The 17,329-nt window shown below is 44.2% G+C and overlaps 2 protein-coding genes across 2 annotated transcripts; both read left to right on the top strand.

Annotated features, from left to right (window-relative positions):
• Window positions 1–440: 440 nt before the first annotated feature.
• On the top strand, window positions 441–7,427 carry LOC146895919 (neutrophil immunoglobulin-like receptor 1). Its single transcript, XM_087909938.1, has 6 exons — window positions 441–738; window positions 1,334–1,633; window positions 2,563–2,847; window positions 2,972–3,793; window positions 4,766–4,826; window positions 4,991–7,427. Exons 4-6 carry the CDS (start codon window positions 3,436–3,438, stop codon window positions 5,043–5,045), a joined length of 474 nt encoding a protein of 157 aa, XP_087766064.1. The 5' UTR covers window positions 441–738; window positions 1,334–1,633; window positions 2,563–2,847; window positions 2,972–3,435; the 3' UTR covers window positions 5,046–7,427.
• A 4,333-nt stretch (window positions 7,428–11,760) lies between these two features.
• Window positions 11,761–16,980, top strand: LOC125398794 (paired immunoglobulin-like receptor B). Its single transcript, XM_087909935.1, has 10 exons — window positions 11,761–11,841; window positions 12,004–12,039; window positions 12,217–12,501; window positions 12,636–12,941; window positions 13,877–13,930; window positions 14,285–14,590; window positions 14,819–15,115; window positions 15,358–15,660; window positions 15,950–15,997; window positions 16,681–16,980. The coding sequence occupies exons 1-10, from the start codon at window positions 11,808–11,810 to the stop codon at window positions 16,809–16,811; spliced, it is 1,800 nt and encodes a 599-aa protein (XP_087766061.1). The 5' UTR covers window positions 11,761–11,807; the 3' UTR covers window positions 16,812–16,980.
• Window positions 16,981–17,329: the final 349 nt, after the last annotated feature.

Here is a 17,329-nt window from a genome sequence, read left to right as displayed (position 1 = left end):
GGGATTCACATTTGTAACTCAACATTTGAGACTAGGATGAAGGGGATTATAAATTTTATTCCATGCAGATATACACAGCAAGATCCTTAACAGAAACCTTCAAACATGAAAAAGTATTTCATGTAAAAATGTGAAAAGGAATAATACAAACCCACATGTAAATTTGTATTTCTTGTATCTACTATCCCCATATGTCTGATAATTTGCCAGCTCCATCTGGAACTGGCAAAGATTAGTACAGATGAAACAGACACTGTCAGGATTATTGAAATGTTACCCATAAAAGAACTGATTGCAGAGTCTACTCCCTGACCTAGTCACAGCCTGGAGGAAGACAGAGTCTGGTGCCCAAAGAGGGCAGTTCCCCTTCCTGTGGGGCTGCACCAGTACAACCATGTCATGGAGAGTGCCTGCATAGGAGGCCACACCCTGTGTTTCCTGTATCTCTAGGCAGTCTCTGTACCTCTGCCTATAAAAACAGTAGCAGCTTCCAGGAGGAGATGCCATGACCTTCACGTTCACAGCCCTGCTGTGTGTGGGTGAGATGCGGAGACGGGGAGGGGATCCTGTGGTCTGGAATTGATGTTGCCCCTCATCCCAGCACTGGCCCATCAGGAAACAACACAGTCTCAGGAGGTCCTGCAGAGGGGAGGACCTGCTCAAGCTTCAGGGACAAACCTCTCGCAGGGAACTCTCTTCCAGGACTTACTCTGGGCATAGGGACCCCAGTGCTGGCAGGTGAGTGACTGCAGATGTCATGATCTTCACTTCCCATCATTCCCAGAAGCCATGCCTGGGCAGGTAGGCTGTAAAACAACAGATGTGTGCTGAACCTGGGGGCAGCTGGGCGGTTGATGTTGGGGCCCACAATCTGAGGATGGCTGTCCTTGGCCCTAGCTGCTCATTTCCATGCAGGATCCCTCCCTAAACCTATCCACAGAATACAGCCAGAAACCGTGGTCTCTGAGAATACTATAGTGACCATCATGTGTAATGGTATCATGGGAGCCAGAGTACAGTCTCCATAAAGAGGTAGACCAACGTTTACTGCGAACAAAGATTCCACACAACCCTAAGAACCAGGCTGAATTCTCAATCTCAAAAGTATGCCATCAACATGCAGGGTAATATCACTGTCGCTATAGGACCTATGATGGACAGTCCGAGTACAGTGACTCACTAGAGCTTGTGGTGACAGGTGAGAGGACACACAGGTTTCCGAGCCTCAGGCTTGACTATCAAGAAGTGGGTCTGTTCACAGGAATGCCCCCTTCTTGCCATAGAAGATAATGAGCCCTTGAGGAAATTTAACTGATTCTTCCTTCCCTCCTAGGAGTCTACAGTAAACCCAGCCTATCAGCCCTGCCCAGTCCTGTGGTGACTGAAGGAGGGAATATCATCCTTCAGTGTGCCTCAAGTCAGCAATATCACAGGTTACTTCTGACTAACAAAGGATCACAGAATCAGTCCTTCACTACATAGTATAACCACTCCACTGGACTGTTCCAGGCTGTTTTCTCTGTGGGTCCTGTGACCTCCAGTCAAAGATGGACATTCAGATGCCACAGCTATCACTGGTACAGCCAACAGGTGTGGTCAGAACCTAGTGAATCCCTGGAGCTACTGGTCTCAGGTGAGGAACCCCAACTTTTCCATTTATTGCTATTGAAATTATACAGGTGGTCAGGGAGGACTTGGTGTGTGTGAGCCCATTGACACAAAGCACATGAGATCGTACGGCACAAGATACAGAGTCCAAGGCAGAGAGTAGCAGAAGTTACAGGTCAGAAATGAATCTTCATGGAGCCTTCTGTTATTCTGGATCAGTTCAAGTAGCATCCACAAGAGCTCAGAAAAACCTAAGAAGACAGCAAGTAGGAGCCAAAGTACTCAGGGCACCAGAAGAACATGAACCACAGAATCAACTAAGGAAGAATCATAAGGACTCACAGAGACTGAGGCAACAAACTCAGAGGCTGCATTGGTCTGCCCTAGGCACTCTGCACACATGGAGTAGTTGTTTACCTTGGATTTTTTGTTTTGTTTTGTTTCATCTTTTAGAGGTTCGCTGTGTAGTTATGACTGTTCTGAACCTCACTCTGTAGGCCAGGTTTGCCTTGACCTCACAGAGATGGGCCTGCATCTACCTCCTAGTGCCAGGAATAAAGGCCTTCACCTCTACTGCCTGGCTAGCTTAGGGTTTTTGTTAGAACCATAATAGCTGGAGTGGGGAAGTCTTTGACTTTTTTTCATGCACTGGTATCTTTTTTCTTATACTGGGTAGCTTTGGACAGCCTTAATATGAGGGTCTGTGCGTAGTTATTAAATTGTTATGCCATATTCGGTTAATATCAGTGGAAAGCCTGCTTCTCTCTGAAGAGAAACAAAAGTGCAGTGAATCTCCAGGTAGGGTAGAGAAAGGGATATGGGGAGGCTGCTATCGGGATGTATTGTATGACAGAAGAATAAATGTAAAGGAAAACAAAATCCCATCTGCAAGCATGTCTTTTTCTGTGCCAACTTCCAGACAGGAACAACTCTTTTTCACCTACTCCCTTGCAGGGACCCTCCACAAATCCACAATCAAGGCTGAACCAGGATTCATTGTAACCTCAGGTATACTCATGAGCATCTGGTGTCAGGGGACCCTGGATGCAGAAATATATGTTCTCCATAAAGAGGGAAGCCAAAAACCCTTGGAGATGCAAACCTCAGAGAAGCCTGAGAACAAAACCAAGTTCTCCATCCATTCTGTGACACATCTACATACAGGGCAATATCAATGCTACTGTTACAGCTCAGCTGGCTGGTCAGAGCGCAGTGACACCCTGGAACTGGTGGTGACAGGTGAGTGGACAGCCAGGGTCTCAGACACTGGCTCTGCTCTCAGGAGTATTCCTCTCCAAGTCTCACCCTGGAAATCACTGAGGCTGTGTGAGCACATGTAACAGTCTGCCGCCTTCTGTTCTAGGAATCCAAACAGTAAACCCAGGCTGTCAACCCTGCCCAGCCCTGTGGTGACTTCAGGAGGGAATATGACTCTCCAGTGTGTCTCGGGGAAGAGATATGACAAGTTCATTCTCACCAAGGAAGATCAGAAGTTCCTCAGCTCCGTGGACTCACAGTAAATACGCCATATTATGCAGTACCAAGCCTTGTTCTCTATAGATCATGTAACACCAAACCTCACAGGAACATTCAGATGTTATGGTTACTACAAGCAGACCCCACAGCTGTGGTCAGTGCCAGTGACCCTCTGGAAATACACATCTCTTGAGTCACTCCCATCATTGACCAATCATATTTGACACCCTATACCCTTTGCCATGGAAGTGTCCCACTGTGTAGATTCAGATAAAGAGTGAAAAAGGAAGAACCTGGTTGATGATCCAGATCCCCACTCCTCGGGAGAAGCCGTGACTTGTGCAGGGCAGGATGGGAGGAGACAAGTGTTTGGTAACAACCATCTCCACAATCTCTAGTTTATCATCTTCTAGGCCTATCCAAGAAGCCATCCTTGCTGAGTCACCAAGGCCATATCTGCACCCTGGGAAAAACTTCACCCTGCAGTGTTGTTCTGACATCAGCTATGACAAATTTGCTTTGTACAAGGTGGTGGTAGCTGACTTCACCCAACACTATGGCCATAGGACACAAGCTGGTCTCTCCTTGGCCGGCTTCATACTGGGCTCTGTGAGCATCTCTACTGGAGGCCAGTACAGATGCTATGGTACACACAACCTCTTCTCTGAGTGGTCAGCCTCCAGTGACCCCCTGGACATCCTGATCTCAGGTGAGGAACTAAATAGATTCCCTTGGGTCCCTAACCTCTAATAGGGCTCTCTTTGGGAAATTAAGGAAGTGATGGCTGGGATGAGGGACAGGTATATTATTTGAGAATAGATTCAGATACAGGGGAGCAGGAGAGAGGCTCAGACAAAGAAAAGAAACAGAGTCCTAGGTGTTCATGGAAGATCTGGGCATTGTTTAGTTCAGAACATTGATGGCTGCCTCTCATCATCTTTCTTTTCTTTAGGATAGTTTCAGGTCCGTCTTTCCCTCTCAGTGAAGCCAAACTCCATGGTACACTCTGGATACAACATGACCCTGTTGTATAAGACAGCAAACACAGTGGACACTTTCATTCTGTCCAAGGAGTGAGCAGCAACCCACCCCAGCACCTAAAATGAAAGTCCAAATTTTGGAAGTTCCAGGCAGAATTCTCCATGAGTGCTGTGACCTCTGACTTCTCAGGCACCTACAGGTGCTATGTTTCTGAAGGCTCATCTCTCTATCTGTTGTCATATGCCAGTGCCCCTGTGGAGTTCACTGTCTCAGGTGAACTGTCATGGTGACTTACGATCCAAACCCTTGGAGAGACCTTGACTTGTGTGAGATCAAGGGGACAATAGAAAATGTTAGTCAGAAGACACTATCCCTGCCTGGGAAGTGGATGTTAGCCACAGTCCTTCAAGTAATATCCTGTCCATCCTCTATTGCAATCTGGGTTTTAGGTAAACAGCATGTGGGTGTTGGGGAGTTAACAGGGCAAGAGAAGGACAGTAAGCAGAGTCAGGATCCCTGGGTTAACATCTAATCCTCTCCCTCCACTGTTGGGGGAGACCACTCGTTTGTTTCCATTTACTTACACCCAAAATAATCACACATCAATTTTGTTACTTGCAATACTCGCTGACCAATAGCTTAAACGTATTTTTAGCTAGCTCTTATATCCTACTCCCATTAATCTGTGCATCACCTCAAGGTCGTGGCCTATTGGCAAAGTTTTGGTGGACTCCAGTTGATGCATCTGTCTCTGGCGGAGGGTAAGTGGATTCTCTCTTGCTCTACCTACTCTCTCTAAATATATCTCTGCCAGTCTGGCTATATTCTGTTAAGCCATTGGATGAAAGCAGCTTTTTTATTAACCAATAAAAGCAACACATACTGAGAAGGAGTTTCCACATCACTTCTCTGTTCTGTTTCCTAGGACCCATTGGAGTCTCAACCCCACCACCCTCAAGGCCTATGACAACAGATGGTGAGTTTCATGCATATCAGTGCAGGGAGTAAGCTCCATCCCCAGGCTGCCTCACTGCTCCTACTCCACTGAAGTCCTCATTTCTCTGTCACTTCAGCTTGTGAGATAAGGAGGCAAACAGATCCCAATAGAGACCCCAGGCACCCAAGACTTAGAGGTTGAGATAGAGAAAGTGGTGTTGAGAGATAGATGTTCTGAGTCAGTGTAGTGACTCTGGATCAATGCCTGTAATGTCAGGACAATTTTTTCTACTCTGAATTTTGTGTTTTCACTGGTGTTTTACAGTGGTGCTGAAGGAAATAATAAGAATAAGACTGGGAAGTCAGCTATGCCAAGGAAAAAAGATTCATTCCAGAACTTCATTGGTTTATAGAATGAGAATGATGGGTATTTAAATTGAATGAGCAAGCAGAACACAGAAAAAAAAATTCTCAGGTCATATGCCCACATCATACTCTTCTCCTGTTCACAAAATCATTGAAGACTATCAGCCCATCCTAGAACATGCCTAAACCCAGGACAGTTGAGTAAAGAGAATTCAAACTCAAAGCACTGAAAGCATAGGGGCCAAGTTTTGTCAAGGAAATGTAGGGATCAATGGTGGACATTCAGTTATCTGGGAGACAGTTAGTTATCTTGGGATTGTTTAGTTTTCTTGAGTTAAACTCTGAAACTTTAACTTTTAACTTTAAGAACTTTAACTTTTAGCTTGTATATATTTTTAACACACTGTAAAACATTTAGGGGTTTCCTTTGTCTTTGAATCTCTATTGTATATTTCTCTCTTTTTCTCTCTCTCTTTTTTTTTTACCACATGAGTCTAAATGGTGTTTATGAAAAGTTGAAGGCATGCTTTTCGGTCTTCAGCCATAGCAGGAAAAAAGCTGTGCAGGTGGTCTGACTGAGTGTGGTCTGTGAGCAGAATGCTGCAGCTTGCTTCCTGGCAAGGACCTTGAAACACCATAGAGTTGTGGAGATAAAACTTGGCTACAGTTGGTACCTCTGCCTTGAGGCTGGAAAGCTAAGGAATGGTCAAAGCCACAGCTCTCCATATTGCTTAGCAAATTAAAGACTCTTGTGGTCAAAAAAAGAGAAATATACAATAAAGAGAGATTCAAAGACAAAGGAAACCCCTAAATGTTTTATAGTGTATTAAAAATATATGCAGGCTAAAAGTTAAAGTTCTTAAAGTTAAAAAGAAAGAGAGTAGTTGGGTGTGGTGGTACACACCTTTAATCCCAATGCCTGGGAGGCAGAGGTATATTGACCTCTGTGACTTCAAGGGGCAGAGGTAGATTGACCTCTGTGACTTCAAGGTGTGGTAGCACACACCTTTAATCCCAATGCCTGGGAGGGGAGGCAGAGACAGACAGATCTCTGTGAGTTCAAGGTGTTGTAGCACACACCTTTAATCCTAGCACTGGGAAGGTCGAGACAGAGGGATCTCTGTGAGTTCAAGGACAGCCTGGTCTACAGAGTTATTCCAGGACAAAGATATACAGAGAACCTGTCTCAAATAGTAAAAGTAAAAATAAAAGAAATAGAGGTTAAAATAAAGCCACATAAAGATGGAAAATACACAGAGAATCTTGATACTGTATGCTATTATGCTCTCTTTGAATTGTTTGAATGCTGAGGAAGGAGCAACAGCTGCTAAAGGACTTTTGTTTATAAATACTGCTGAATTAACCCGAGATAGGTATTTTGAAAATACCTTGGCTTCAAAATTGAAGTCAATAGATATGTTACTTTGGAGAAGAGATTTTGCTTTTGTTTCCACAGAAAATGAGAGGCTGTGGATTTATTCTGAGCTAAGAAAAATCAGGTTCAATCAAGGAAGACCACCTGAGAAATCTCCCGTAGGAACAGATGGCCTGGATACAGAGTTCTACATCCAAAACAGATTCAGGACTGCTGACTGTGGTGATCAAGACTCACAGAATACCCAGTCAGGACTTGATGATAATTTTCTTTAGTTCCCCATAAGATTATCAGCGCCCCCAACCAGCAAGAAGTAGCCTGGAATACTATACCCACATTCCCAAAAAATGGACTATGAATATTTTCCTGGGGGAAATGGTGCGGGAGAATTGTCTGTAATATGTCAATTATATTTAAATAAATGCTGATTGACCAGGCAGGAAGTATAGGCTGGAAAGCCAAACAGGAAGTAGAGGTGATGCAATGAGAACAGGAGAATTCTGGGAAGCAGGAAGCTCCCTCTGCCATTCCTGCCCAGATCACCAAAGAAGCAACATGTGAACTGACAGCTGAAAAAGGTACCAAGCCATATGGCTAACACAGACAAGAATTATGGGTTACTGTAAGATGTAAGAATTAGTTAACAAGAAGCCAGAGCTAATGGGCCAATCAGTTTATAATCTTATGAAGTCCTGTGTGTGATTTTTTTTGGGGTTTGCCGGTTGTGGGGTACTGGGTGGGACAGATACCCCAACAAGTCGGCCTTCATGTTACATTCAAGCTTCAATTAAACATATAAATCTACAAACTCATTTTGTGTGTGTGTGTGTGTGTGTGTGTGTGTGTGTGTGTGTGTGTCTGTATGTGTACATATGTGGTGGGATATGGGTGTATATGCTTTATTCACAGGGAATAAATAATGGGAAATATGTTACCATGTTGATGAAGAAGAAACAGAGTTGGGCCAAAAGTCAGTAACCAAGATCTAGCCCTACTTGAAAAGATAGAAAATTACTCACTGCCACAAACAACAAAACACTAGATGTGATATCCGTGAAGCAGGAGTCATACAAACACAGAACCTGCACTCAAGATCCTGCCTCTTAGTGTCTGCCCAGTACTGAAGAAGATTCAAGGCAGAGATTCTTCTACATGGTGCCATGAGTTGTTTGTGAAAAGCAACAGGAACAGTACTCAGCTGGGCAAACTCTGAAGGGCACATAGGTTTAAAGGCAAAACCAAGAAGAGTCCATTTGACTATGTGGTCAGTAATCGTAGTGCATGTGGAGTGCTATGGAAAGAAGCCATGGGGCACTTCTGGAGAAGAACCATGATCCTATATCCTGGGGAGTTAATATCCACAAACAAATGTGATGCTTCTGATAGAACTCTACATCTAACCCATCAGTATCAGAGAGGATTGATGAGATGCTATGTGTGACTTTCAGTCATCTGAGGCAAGGTCATCATATGTAGCTCATCCAACCATGTCAGTCCTGCTGTTCAGTTTTTCTCTCTTCCTTGGAGAACCACGGTCACACTAGGATGAATTTTACTTTACTGTGAAATGGGAGTCTGGTGAACTGACTAGCTTTTGTTTCATAAAAGTTTTTTATTTTGGCTGGGTGGTGGTGACACAGAACTTTAATTCCAGCACTTGGGAGGCAGAGGCAGGCAGATCTCTGTGAGTTCGAGGCTTGCCTGGTCTACAAGAGCTACTCCTAGGAAAGGCTCCAAAACTCCAGAGAAACCTTGTCTCAAAAAGCAAAAAGAAAAAAAAAGTTATTTTTATTTTTTTAAATTTAAATTTTTTTTAAATTTTTAAACTGTGTGCACCTTAACAAGTTAATTTCCACATACCAAACATCTTATCCGAACATCCTCAAAAGAGACAATTGCCAAAGCATTCTTGTACCAAAATGCTTCTATTTTCTAATTTCTGCATTGTTTTGCATTGGTTTGAACCTTTCAGGAAAAACTCAGATAAGATTTACAGACTTCAAACAGAGTGTAGTGAACACAAAAGGTAACAATCACAAAAGGTAGATCAAAGCCAACGGGTTAACACTTGGGTATACAAGCCAGCTGCAATGCTCTGCAGGAACACTGCACACAACCAGAAGAGGGCAGCACTTCTTCTCACTGTCAATGAGGCCTGTGAGAAGGAGGTGTGAATGAGTTCACAGCACTCAGTAAAACCCCTACTGGTTCAAAAACCCCTATCACTTAAATCATGTCAGGAACAACAGCTGCCAAAGAAATCAATAGGAAGGAGACTGTATAACCATGTAACATGCTTGGCATGAGAACTCACAAGGGTGAAAAGAAGGCAGAGTCTGGGATGGGAATATCTCCTTAGAAAAGAATGAGATGAAATACTTGGTACATATACCCAATGTGAGGGCTTACAGGAAATATATTTTTATCACTTACTGAAGATATTACATGCATAAATATACTTGATCGTGTTCACTACATACTCCAGAAGAATTTTTCTTTCTTTTTATGAGATATTGCCTGATATAGTTCAGACTGACCTGAAACTCATTGCATAATTAAATTTTCCTGAAAATCTCAATACTTTTACATCTACCTCCTGAATGTTGAAGTCTAAGACTTGAGTCACAACATCAAATGTATGTAGTACTGTGAATTAAACCCATCAAATGTACGCAGTACTGTGAATTAAACCCAGACATCTAAGATTGTCACACAAGAACTCTATGAATTGAGCATTATTCTGATTTAACAAAGGACATGCAGAGACAGACGTGTAAGATGGTAATTATTCATATTAACATTTATGCAAAGAGGAAATTAAGGGTGTCTTTTAGGCTCTGTAACTAAAGGGGGAAATACTCAGTGACCTTTATCTCATTCTCCATGTGACAAGCAGGACTTGTGTGTGCTTGACACAATCTTTGAGGTGATGATAAGTAAAAGAATTGTCCTCATGTGACACATTCCTGACACAGAATCATTACTGAAGAGAATGTGGGAAAACTGTAAGATCCATAGGTGATGGATGCTGTCAATAAACACTTTTCTGGTCACTGAAGAATAGTGGATCATCTGAGTTGAGAGTGATTGTAAGATATCAACAAACCCAATGCATGTTCAATGAACAACACATCTAGCATGGGGATGGGAGATGGGCACAAAGTCCCATCCACAGATGAAGAGCTATTGGCATTGATGCCTACTGGGAGAGGGAAAGCCGGTTATCTTTAATGGTGTGTCCCCTGGAACTATGCCCAAGATTATGAGAAGCACAAATTGAACTGCATAGGAGGAAGAGAACAGAAACTTGGTTTTGTAAGACAGGGAAGTGGATTTTCAATAACTAGCAAGACCCAGAAGGAATAAAAGCAAAACAAGTCAGTGATGAGGGATCCAATCAGAAAGGGTGAGGAGGAAGGGGAAGGCTGGAGGGTGGACTCATCCAAGACACAATGCATGGTCATATGACAGTTTCAAACAAGTGAAAAACTAAACCCATGGCCACGTGTGGTGGCCCACATCTTTAATATAAATGCAAAGCAGGGGCAGAATTTCTTTGAGTTCCAGAGCAGCCTGTCCTACATAACCAGCTCAGGATAGCCAGAGCTCTACCAAGAGAACCTGTTTCTAATCAACATCAGTAATAATTAAACATGTAAGTATAAGAAAAATTTAGCATGTGAAATAAATTTAAAGTAAGATCAGAAATTGAAAATTGTGGCTCAGGGTGGAGTATGGCTTAGGAGAAGCAGAATACTGGAAGCCCCGCCATCTGTCCCTAGTACCAAAAGTAAAGGGGAATAAACTACTTTTATTGAACTCTCTTTTTCAACTAGGTGGTGGAACAGACACCAAGATGGAGATATTTGGAATTTGGAAAGCTCTTGAAGAGCAAGACCATCACCCTCGAGGTCAAACCCAGTGACTCTATGAATAGTGTCAATACTGAGATCCAATATCACTCCTGATGATCAGTGGTTGGTATTTGGTGCCAGCAGATAGAGAGGGGCTACACCCTGACCAACAGCAAAGTTGAGGATGATTCCCACCCTTCACATGGTGTTGCTCATTTTTTGATAATAGAGCCACCCCTTTGCTACTTTCTCTAGAAGTAAAACTATGACAAGACCATGCACTACTGCCAACAAGTTCTGCCCACACCTGCACCCTGTCTGCATCAAATGACTCTAGATCAACAACATGCATGTCAAGAAAATAAAAAAATGCTTGGAACTTGGTAGACTCAGGACACCCGGGTTGCCGCACATTTTACTTTTACCTGAGCAGAAGGACACAGGAAAATGATGATGCTAAGACTGAGCTACTGACAAGGTTCAGTGTAGAAGTGCTGCTTCCAAACTACAATCCTGACTCGAATCCACATTGCACAAGGAGAAAACTGCCTCTGTAGCTGTCCTCTGACGTCCAAGCAGTGGCACATGTAAATATACACACATGAAGAAAAAGTAAGTGTAATATATTATTATTAATTATGTGTAATTTAAAGAAACAAGTGTAAATAAATAAATATAATTTAAAACTATAACGAAAAGTACACACATCATAAAAGAACAGACAAATAGGGATGCACATTTGGAACCTAACACTTGAGATAGTGAGGAAGGGGATTATAAATTTTATTCCATGCAGATATACACAGCAAGATTCTTCACAGAAATCTTCAAACATTAAAAAATGTGAAAAGGAATAATGAAAACCCACATATAAATTTGTATTTCTTGTATGTAATATTCATATATGTCTGATAATTATCAGCTCCATCTGGAACTGGCAAAGATGAGGACAGATGAAACAGACACTGACAGGATTGTTGAAATGTCATCCATAAAAGAACTGATTGCAGATTCTACTCCCTGACCTAGTCATAGCCTTGAGGAAGACAGAGCCTGGTACCTGAAGAGGGGAGTTACCTTTCCTGTGGGGAATACAACCAAGTCATGCAGAGTGCCTGCCTCCAGAGGCCACACCCTGTGTTTCCTGTCTCTTCAGGCAGTCTCTCTAGCTCTGCACATGAACACAGTTGCAGCTTCCAGGAGAGGATGCCATGACCTTCACGTTCACAGCCCTGCTGTGTGTGGGTGAGATGTGGAGATGGAAAGGGGGTACTATGGTTTGGGATTGATGCTGTCCCACAGCTCAGCACTGGCCCATCAGGAAACAACACAGTCCCAGGAGGTCCTGCAGAGAGAAGGACCTGCTCAAGCTCAGGGACAAACCTCTCACAGGGAACTCTCTTCCAGGACTTACTCTGGGCATAGGGACCCCAGTGCTGGCAGGTGAGTAACTGCAGATGTCCCGACCTGCACTTCCCATCATTCCCAGAAGCCATGCCTGGGCAGGGTGGCTGGAAAACAACAGATGTGTGCTAAACCTGGGGGTGGCTGAATGGTTGGAGTTGGAGTTTGCAATCTGAGGATGGCTGTCCTTGGTTCTAGCTGCTCATTTCCATGCAGGATCCCTCCCTAAACCTATCCTCAGAGTACAGCCAGACTCCGTGGTCTCTGAGAAGACTACAGTGACCTTCCTGTGTGATGGAACTACGGGAGCCAAAAAGTACTGGCTCTATAAAGAGGTAGACCAAGGTCTACAGCTCACAGAGATTCCACAGAATCCTAAGGTCCAGGCTGAATTCTCAATCTCAAAAGTACACCGCCTGCATGCAGGGAGATATCGCTGTCACTATAGGACCCATGATGGATGGTCAGAGTACAGTGACTCTCTGGAGCTTGTGGTGACAGGTGAGAGGACACACAGGGTTCCTAGCTTCAGGCTTGACTGTCAAGAAGTGGGTCTGTTCACAGGAATGCCGCTTCACACCATAGAAGATATTGAGCCCTTGAGGAAATTTAACTGATTCTTCCTTCCCTCCTAGGAGTCTACAGTAAACCCAGCCTGTCAGCCCAGCCCAGTCCTGTGGTGACTGAAGGAGGGAATGTCATCCTTCAGTGTGCCTCAAGTCAGCAATATCACAGATTACTTCTGACTAACAAAGGATCACAGAATCAGTCCTTCACTAAAGACCCACAGTATAACCACTCCACTGGACTGTTCCAGGCTCAATTCTCTGTGGGTCCTGTGACCTCCAGTCAAAGATGGACTTTCAGATGCTACAGCTTTCACAGTTATAGCCCACAGGTGTGGTCAGAACCTAGTGAACCCCTGGAGCTCCTGGTCTCAGGTGAGGAACCCTACCTTTTCCATTTAACGATATTGAAATTATACAGGTGTTCAGGGAGGACATGGTGCGTGGTGTGTGTGAGGAGCCAGGCTCCTGAGCCCATTGACACAAAACACATGAGACAATGGGGTACAAGATACAGAGTCCAAGGCAGAGATTAGTAGGAGGTAAAGGCTAGAAATGCATCTTCATGGAGCCTTCTGTTATTCTGGATCAGTTCAAGTAGCATCCACAAGAGTTCAGGAAAACCTACAGAAGACTGAGAGGAAGGATTGTAGGAGCTGAAGTACTCAGGGCACCAGAAGAACATGAACCACAGAATCAACTAAGCAGAAGTCATACGGGCTCACAGAGACTGAGGCAACAAACTCAGAGCCGGCATTGCTCTGCTCTAGGCCCTCTGCACACATGCTGTGGTTGTTTACCTTGGGTTTTATTGTTTTGTTTTGTGTTTTGACTGTCCTGGACCTCACTCTGTAGACCAGGTTGTCCTTAACTCACAGATGGTCCTGCCTCTACCTCCTAGTGCCAGGAATAAAGGCATGCACCACCCTTCCCTGTCTAGCTTAGGGTATTTGTTAGAACTGTAATAATTGGAGTGGGAAAGTCTCTGACTCTTTCATGCATGTGGGATTTCTTTTTCTCCTACTGGTTTGCCTTGGTCAGCCTTAATATGAGGGTGTGTGCCTATTTATTGTATGTTGTCATGTCATATTTGGTTAATTTCACTGGGAAGCCTGCTCTTATCTTAAAAGAAAAAGAAGAGCTGTGAATCTGGGGGTGGGTGGAGAAGGGGATATGGGGAGGCTGCTATCAGGATGTATTGTATGACAGAAGAATAAATTTAAAAGAAAACAAAGTCCTATCTGCATGCATGTCTTTCTCAGTGCCAACTTCCAGACAGGAACAACTCATTCTCTCCTACTCCCTTGCAGGGACCCTCCACAAGCCCACCATCAAGGCTGAACCAGGATCCATTGTAATCTCAGGTAGACTCATGACCATCTGGTGTCAGGGGACCCTGGATGCAGAAATATATGTTCTCCATAAAGAGGGAAGTCAAAAACCCTTGGACATGCAAATCCCAGGGAAGCCTGAGAACAAAACCAAGTTCTCCATCCCTTCTGTGACACATCTACATGCAGGGAAATATCACTGTTACTGTTACAGCTCAGCTGGTTAGACAGATCGCAGTGACTCCCTGGAACTGGTGGTGATTAGTGAGGGGACAGTCAGGGTCTCAGACACTGGCTCTGCTCTCAGGAGTATTCCCCTCCAAGTCTCACCCTGGCACGCATTGTGTCTCTGTGAGCACATGTAACAGTCTGAGTCTTCTGTCCTAGGAATCCACATCAGTAAACCCAGGCTGTCAGCCCTGCCCAGCCCTGTGGTGACCTCAGGAGGGAACATGACTCTCCAGTGTGTCTCAGGGGAGAGATATGACAAGTTCATTCTCACCAAGGAAGATCAGAAGTTCCTCAGCTCCGTGGACTCACAGTATATACCCCATATTATGCAGTACCAAGCCTTGTTCTCTATAGATCATGTAACACCAAACCTCACAGGAACATTCAGATGTTATGGTTACTACAAGCAGACCCCACAGCTGTGGTCAGTACCCAGTGACCCTCTGGAAATACACATCTCTGGTGAGTCACTCCCATCATTGACCAATCATATTTGACACCCTATACCCTTTGCCATGGAAGCGTCCCACTGTGTAGCTGTAAATAAAAAGTGCAAAAGGAAGAACCTGGTTGATGAACCAGATTCCCACTCCTCAGGAGAAGCTGTGACATGCACAGGGAAGGATGGGAGGAGATAAGTGTTTGGTAACAACCATCTCCACAATCTCTAGTTTATCATCTTCCTTCTAGGCCAATCCAAGAAGCCATCCTTGCTGAGTCACCAAGGCCATATCCTAGACCCTGGAAAGAACCTAACCCTGCAGTGTTGCTCTGAAATCAACTATGACATATTTGTTCTGTACAAGGTGGGGGTAGCTGACTTCACCCAACACTATGGCTATAGAACCCAGGCTGGTCTCTCTTTGGCCAGCTTCACACTGGGCTCTGTGAGCAGCTCTGCTGGAGGCCGGTACAGATGCTATGGTGCTCACAACCTCACCGCTGAGTGGTCAGCCTCCAGTGACCCCCTGGATATCCTGATCACAGGTGAGGAACTAAATAGATTCCCTCGGGCACATAACCGCTACTTGGCTCTCTTTGGGGGATTAAGGAGGTGATGGCTGGGATGAGGGGCAGGGATTTTAATATGTAAAGATATAGCAACAGGGGAATGGGAGAGGAGCTCAAGCAACGAAAAGATACAGAATCCTAGGTGTTCATGGAAGACCCAGGTTATGTGTCAGCTCAGAATATTGATGGCAGCCTCTTATCATCTCTCTTCTCTTTAGGACAGTTTCAGGTCATTCCTTCCCTCTCAGTGAAGCCGAACTCCACGGTACACTCTGGAGACAACGTGACCCTGTTGTGTAAGACATCTGACACAGTGGACACTTTTTTTCTGTCCAAGGAGGGAGCAGCACACCCACCCCAGCGACTAAAATCAAAGTTTCAAGTTCAGGAGTCCCAGGCAGAATTCTCCATGAGTGCTGTGACCTCTAACCTCTCAGGCACCTACAGGTGCTATGTTTCTGCAGGCTCATCTGTCTACCTGTTGTCATATGCCAGTGCCCCTGTGGAGCTCACTGTCTCAGGTGAAGTGACCCTGAACTGTCATGGTGACTTAAGATCCAAATGCTAGGAGAGCCCTTGTCTTGAGTGAGATTAAGAGGACAATGGGAAAGAAGGCATTTCCTCTGCCAGAGAAGTCGATGCCAGCAGCAGTCCTTCATGTAACATCCACTCCATCCTCTATTGCAATCTAGGTTTGGAGTAAACAGCATGAGGATGTTGGGAGGTTACCAGAAAGATGTAGGGCAGTGAGCAAAGTCGGTCTCCCTGGGTTAGCATCCAACCCTCACCCTCCTCTGTTCTGTTTCCTAGGACCCATTGGAGCCTCAACTCCACCCTCAAGGCCCATGACAACAAATGGTGAGTATCAGGCACATTAGTGCAGGGAGCATACTCCATCCCGATTGTCTCACTCTCTTACTCCACTGACGTCTTCATTTCTCTATCACTACAGCTCGTTAAGGGAGGAGGTAAACAGATCCCAATAGACACCCCAGACACCAAAAGTTTGAGGTTGAGATACAGAATGTGGTGTCGAGTGATGAATGTTCTGACTCAGTGCAATCATGATCATTGTCTGTAACTTCAGGACAATTTATTCTTCTCTGAATTTTCTGTTTTTACTGGTATTTCACAGTGGTGCTGATGGAAACAAGAGAGGGAACCCAGCTATGCCAAGGAAAAAAGATTCATTCCAGAACTTCATTAGTTTATAGAATGAGAATGATGGGTATTTACATGAAATGAGGAAGAAGAACACAGATAAACCCTCAGGCCATATGCCCACATCATACTCTTCTTCTGTCCACAAGATCATTGAAAACTCTCAGTTCCTCCTAGAACATGCGCAAACTCAAGACAGTTGAATAAAGAAAATTCAAACTCAAAGCACTGAAAGCATAGGGGCCAAGTTCTGTCCAGGATATGCAGGGGTTCATGGCGGACATTCAGTTATCTGGGAGACATTTAGTTATCTTGGGATCATTTCCTTGTGGAAATTTTCACCATCACTAAACTCTGTAACTTCTTTGTCCACATCACAGCCTCAAAAAAACAAGATCACACAGTGGAAAATCTCATCAGGATGGGTTTTGCTGTCATGGTCCTCATAGTCCTTGGGATTCTGGCCTTTGAGATTTGGGGCAGCCAGAACCTGGCCTCACGGTGTCCTTAGGAGAGGCCAGGGCCCTACTCATTCCATCATGAAGATGGGTGGATAATCTCTTCCTGTCTAGGGAAAGAATAAAAATCCTGAACTAAGTTTTAGCAGGGAACACATCTTGGCATATGGATGGAATGATAGACATGATCAGCATGAGCATACGCCAGAATTCAAGGTTCAATTAAACATATAAATCATGTGTGCATGTGTGTGTACATATGTGGTGGGGTATGGGTATTTATTCTGCATTCACAGGGAATAAATGATGGGAAATGTTATTGAGAAGAAACAGAGTTGGATCAAAAGTCAGTAACCAAAATCGACACTTACTTGTAAAGATAGAAAATTACTCACTACCACAAATAGCAAAACACTAGATATGGTATGGGTGAAGCAGGAGTCATACAAACACAGAACCTGTACTCAAGATCCTGCCTCTTAGTGTCTGCCCAGTACTGAAGAAGATTCAAGGCAGAGATTCTTCTACATGGTGCTATAAGTTGTTTGTGAAAAGCAACAGGAGTCATCCT

The sequence above is a fragment of the Myodes glareolus genome, chromosome 1 (genome assembly GCF_982192425.1).
Source record: "Myodes glareolus chromosome 1, mMyoGla1.1, whole genome shotgun sequence".
NCBI classification, from domain to species: domain Eukaryota; kingdom Metazoa; phylum Chordata; class Mammalia; order Rodentia; family Cricetidae; genus Myodes; species Myodes glareolus.
This window is presented reverse-complemented; position numbering and strand designations above follow the sequence as displayed.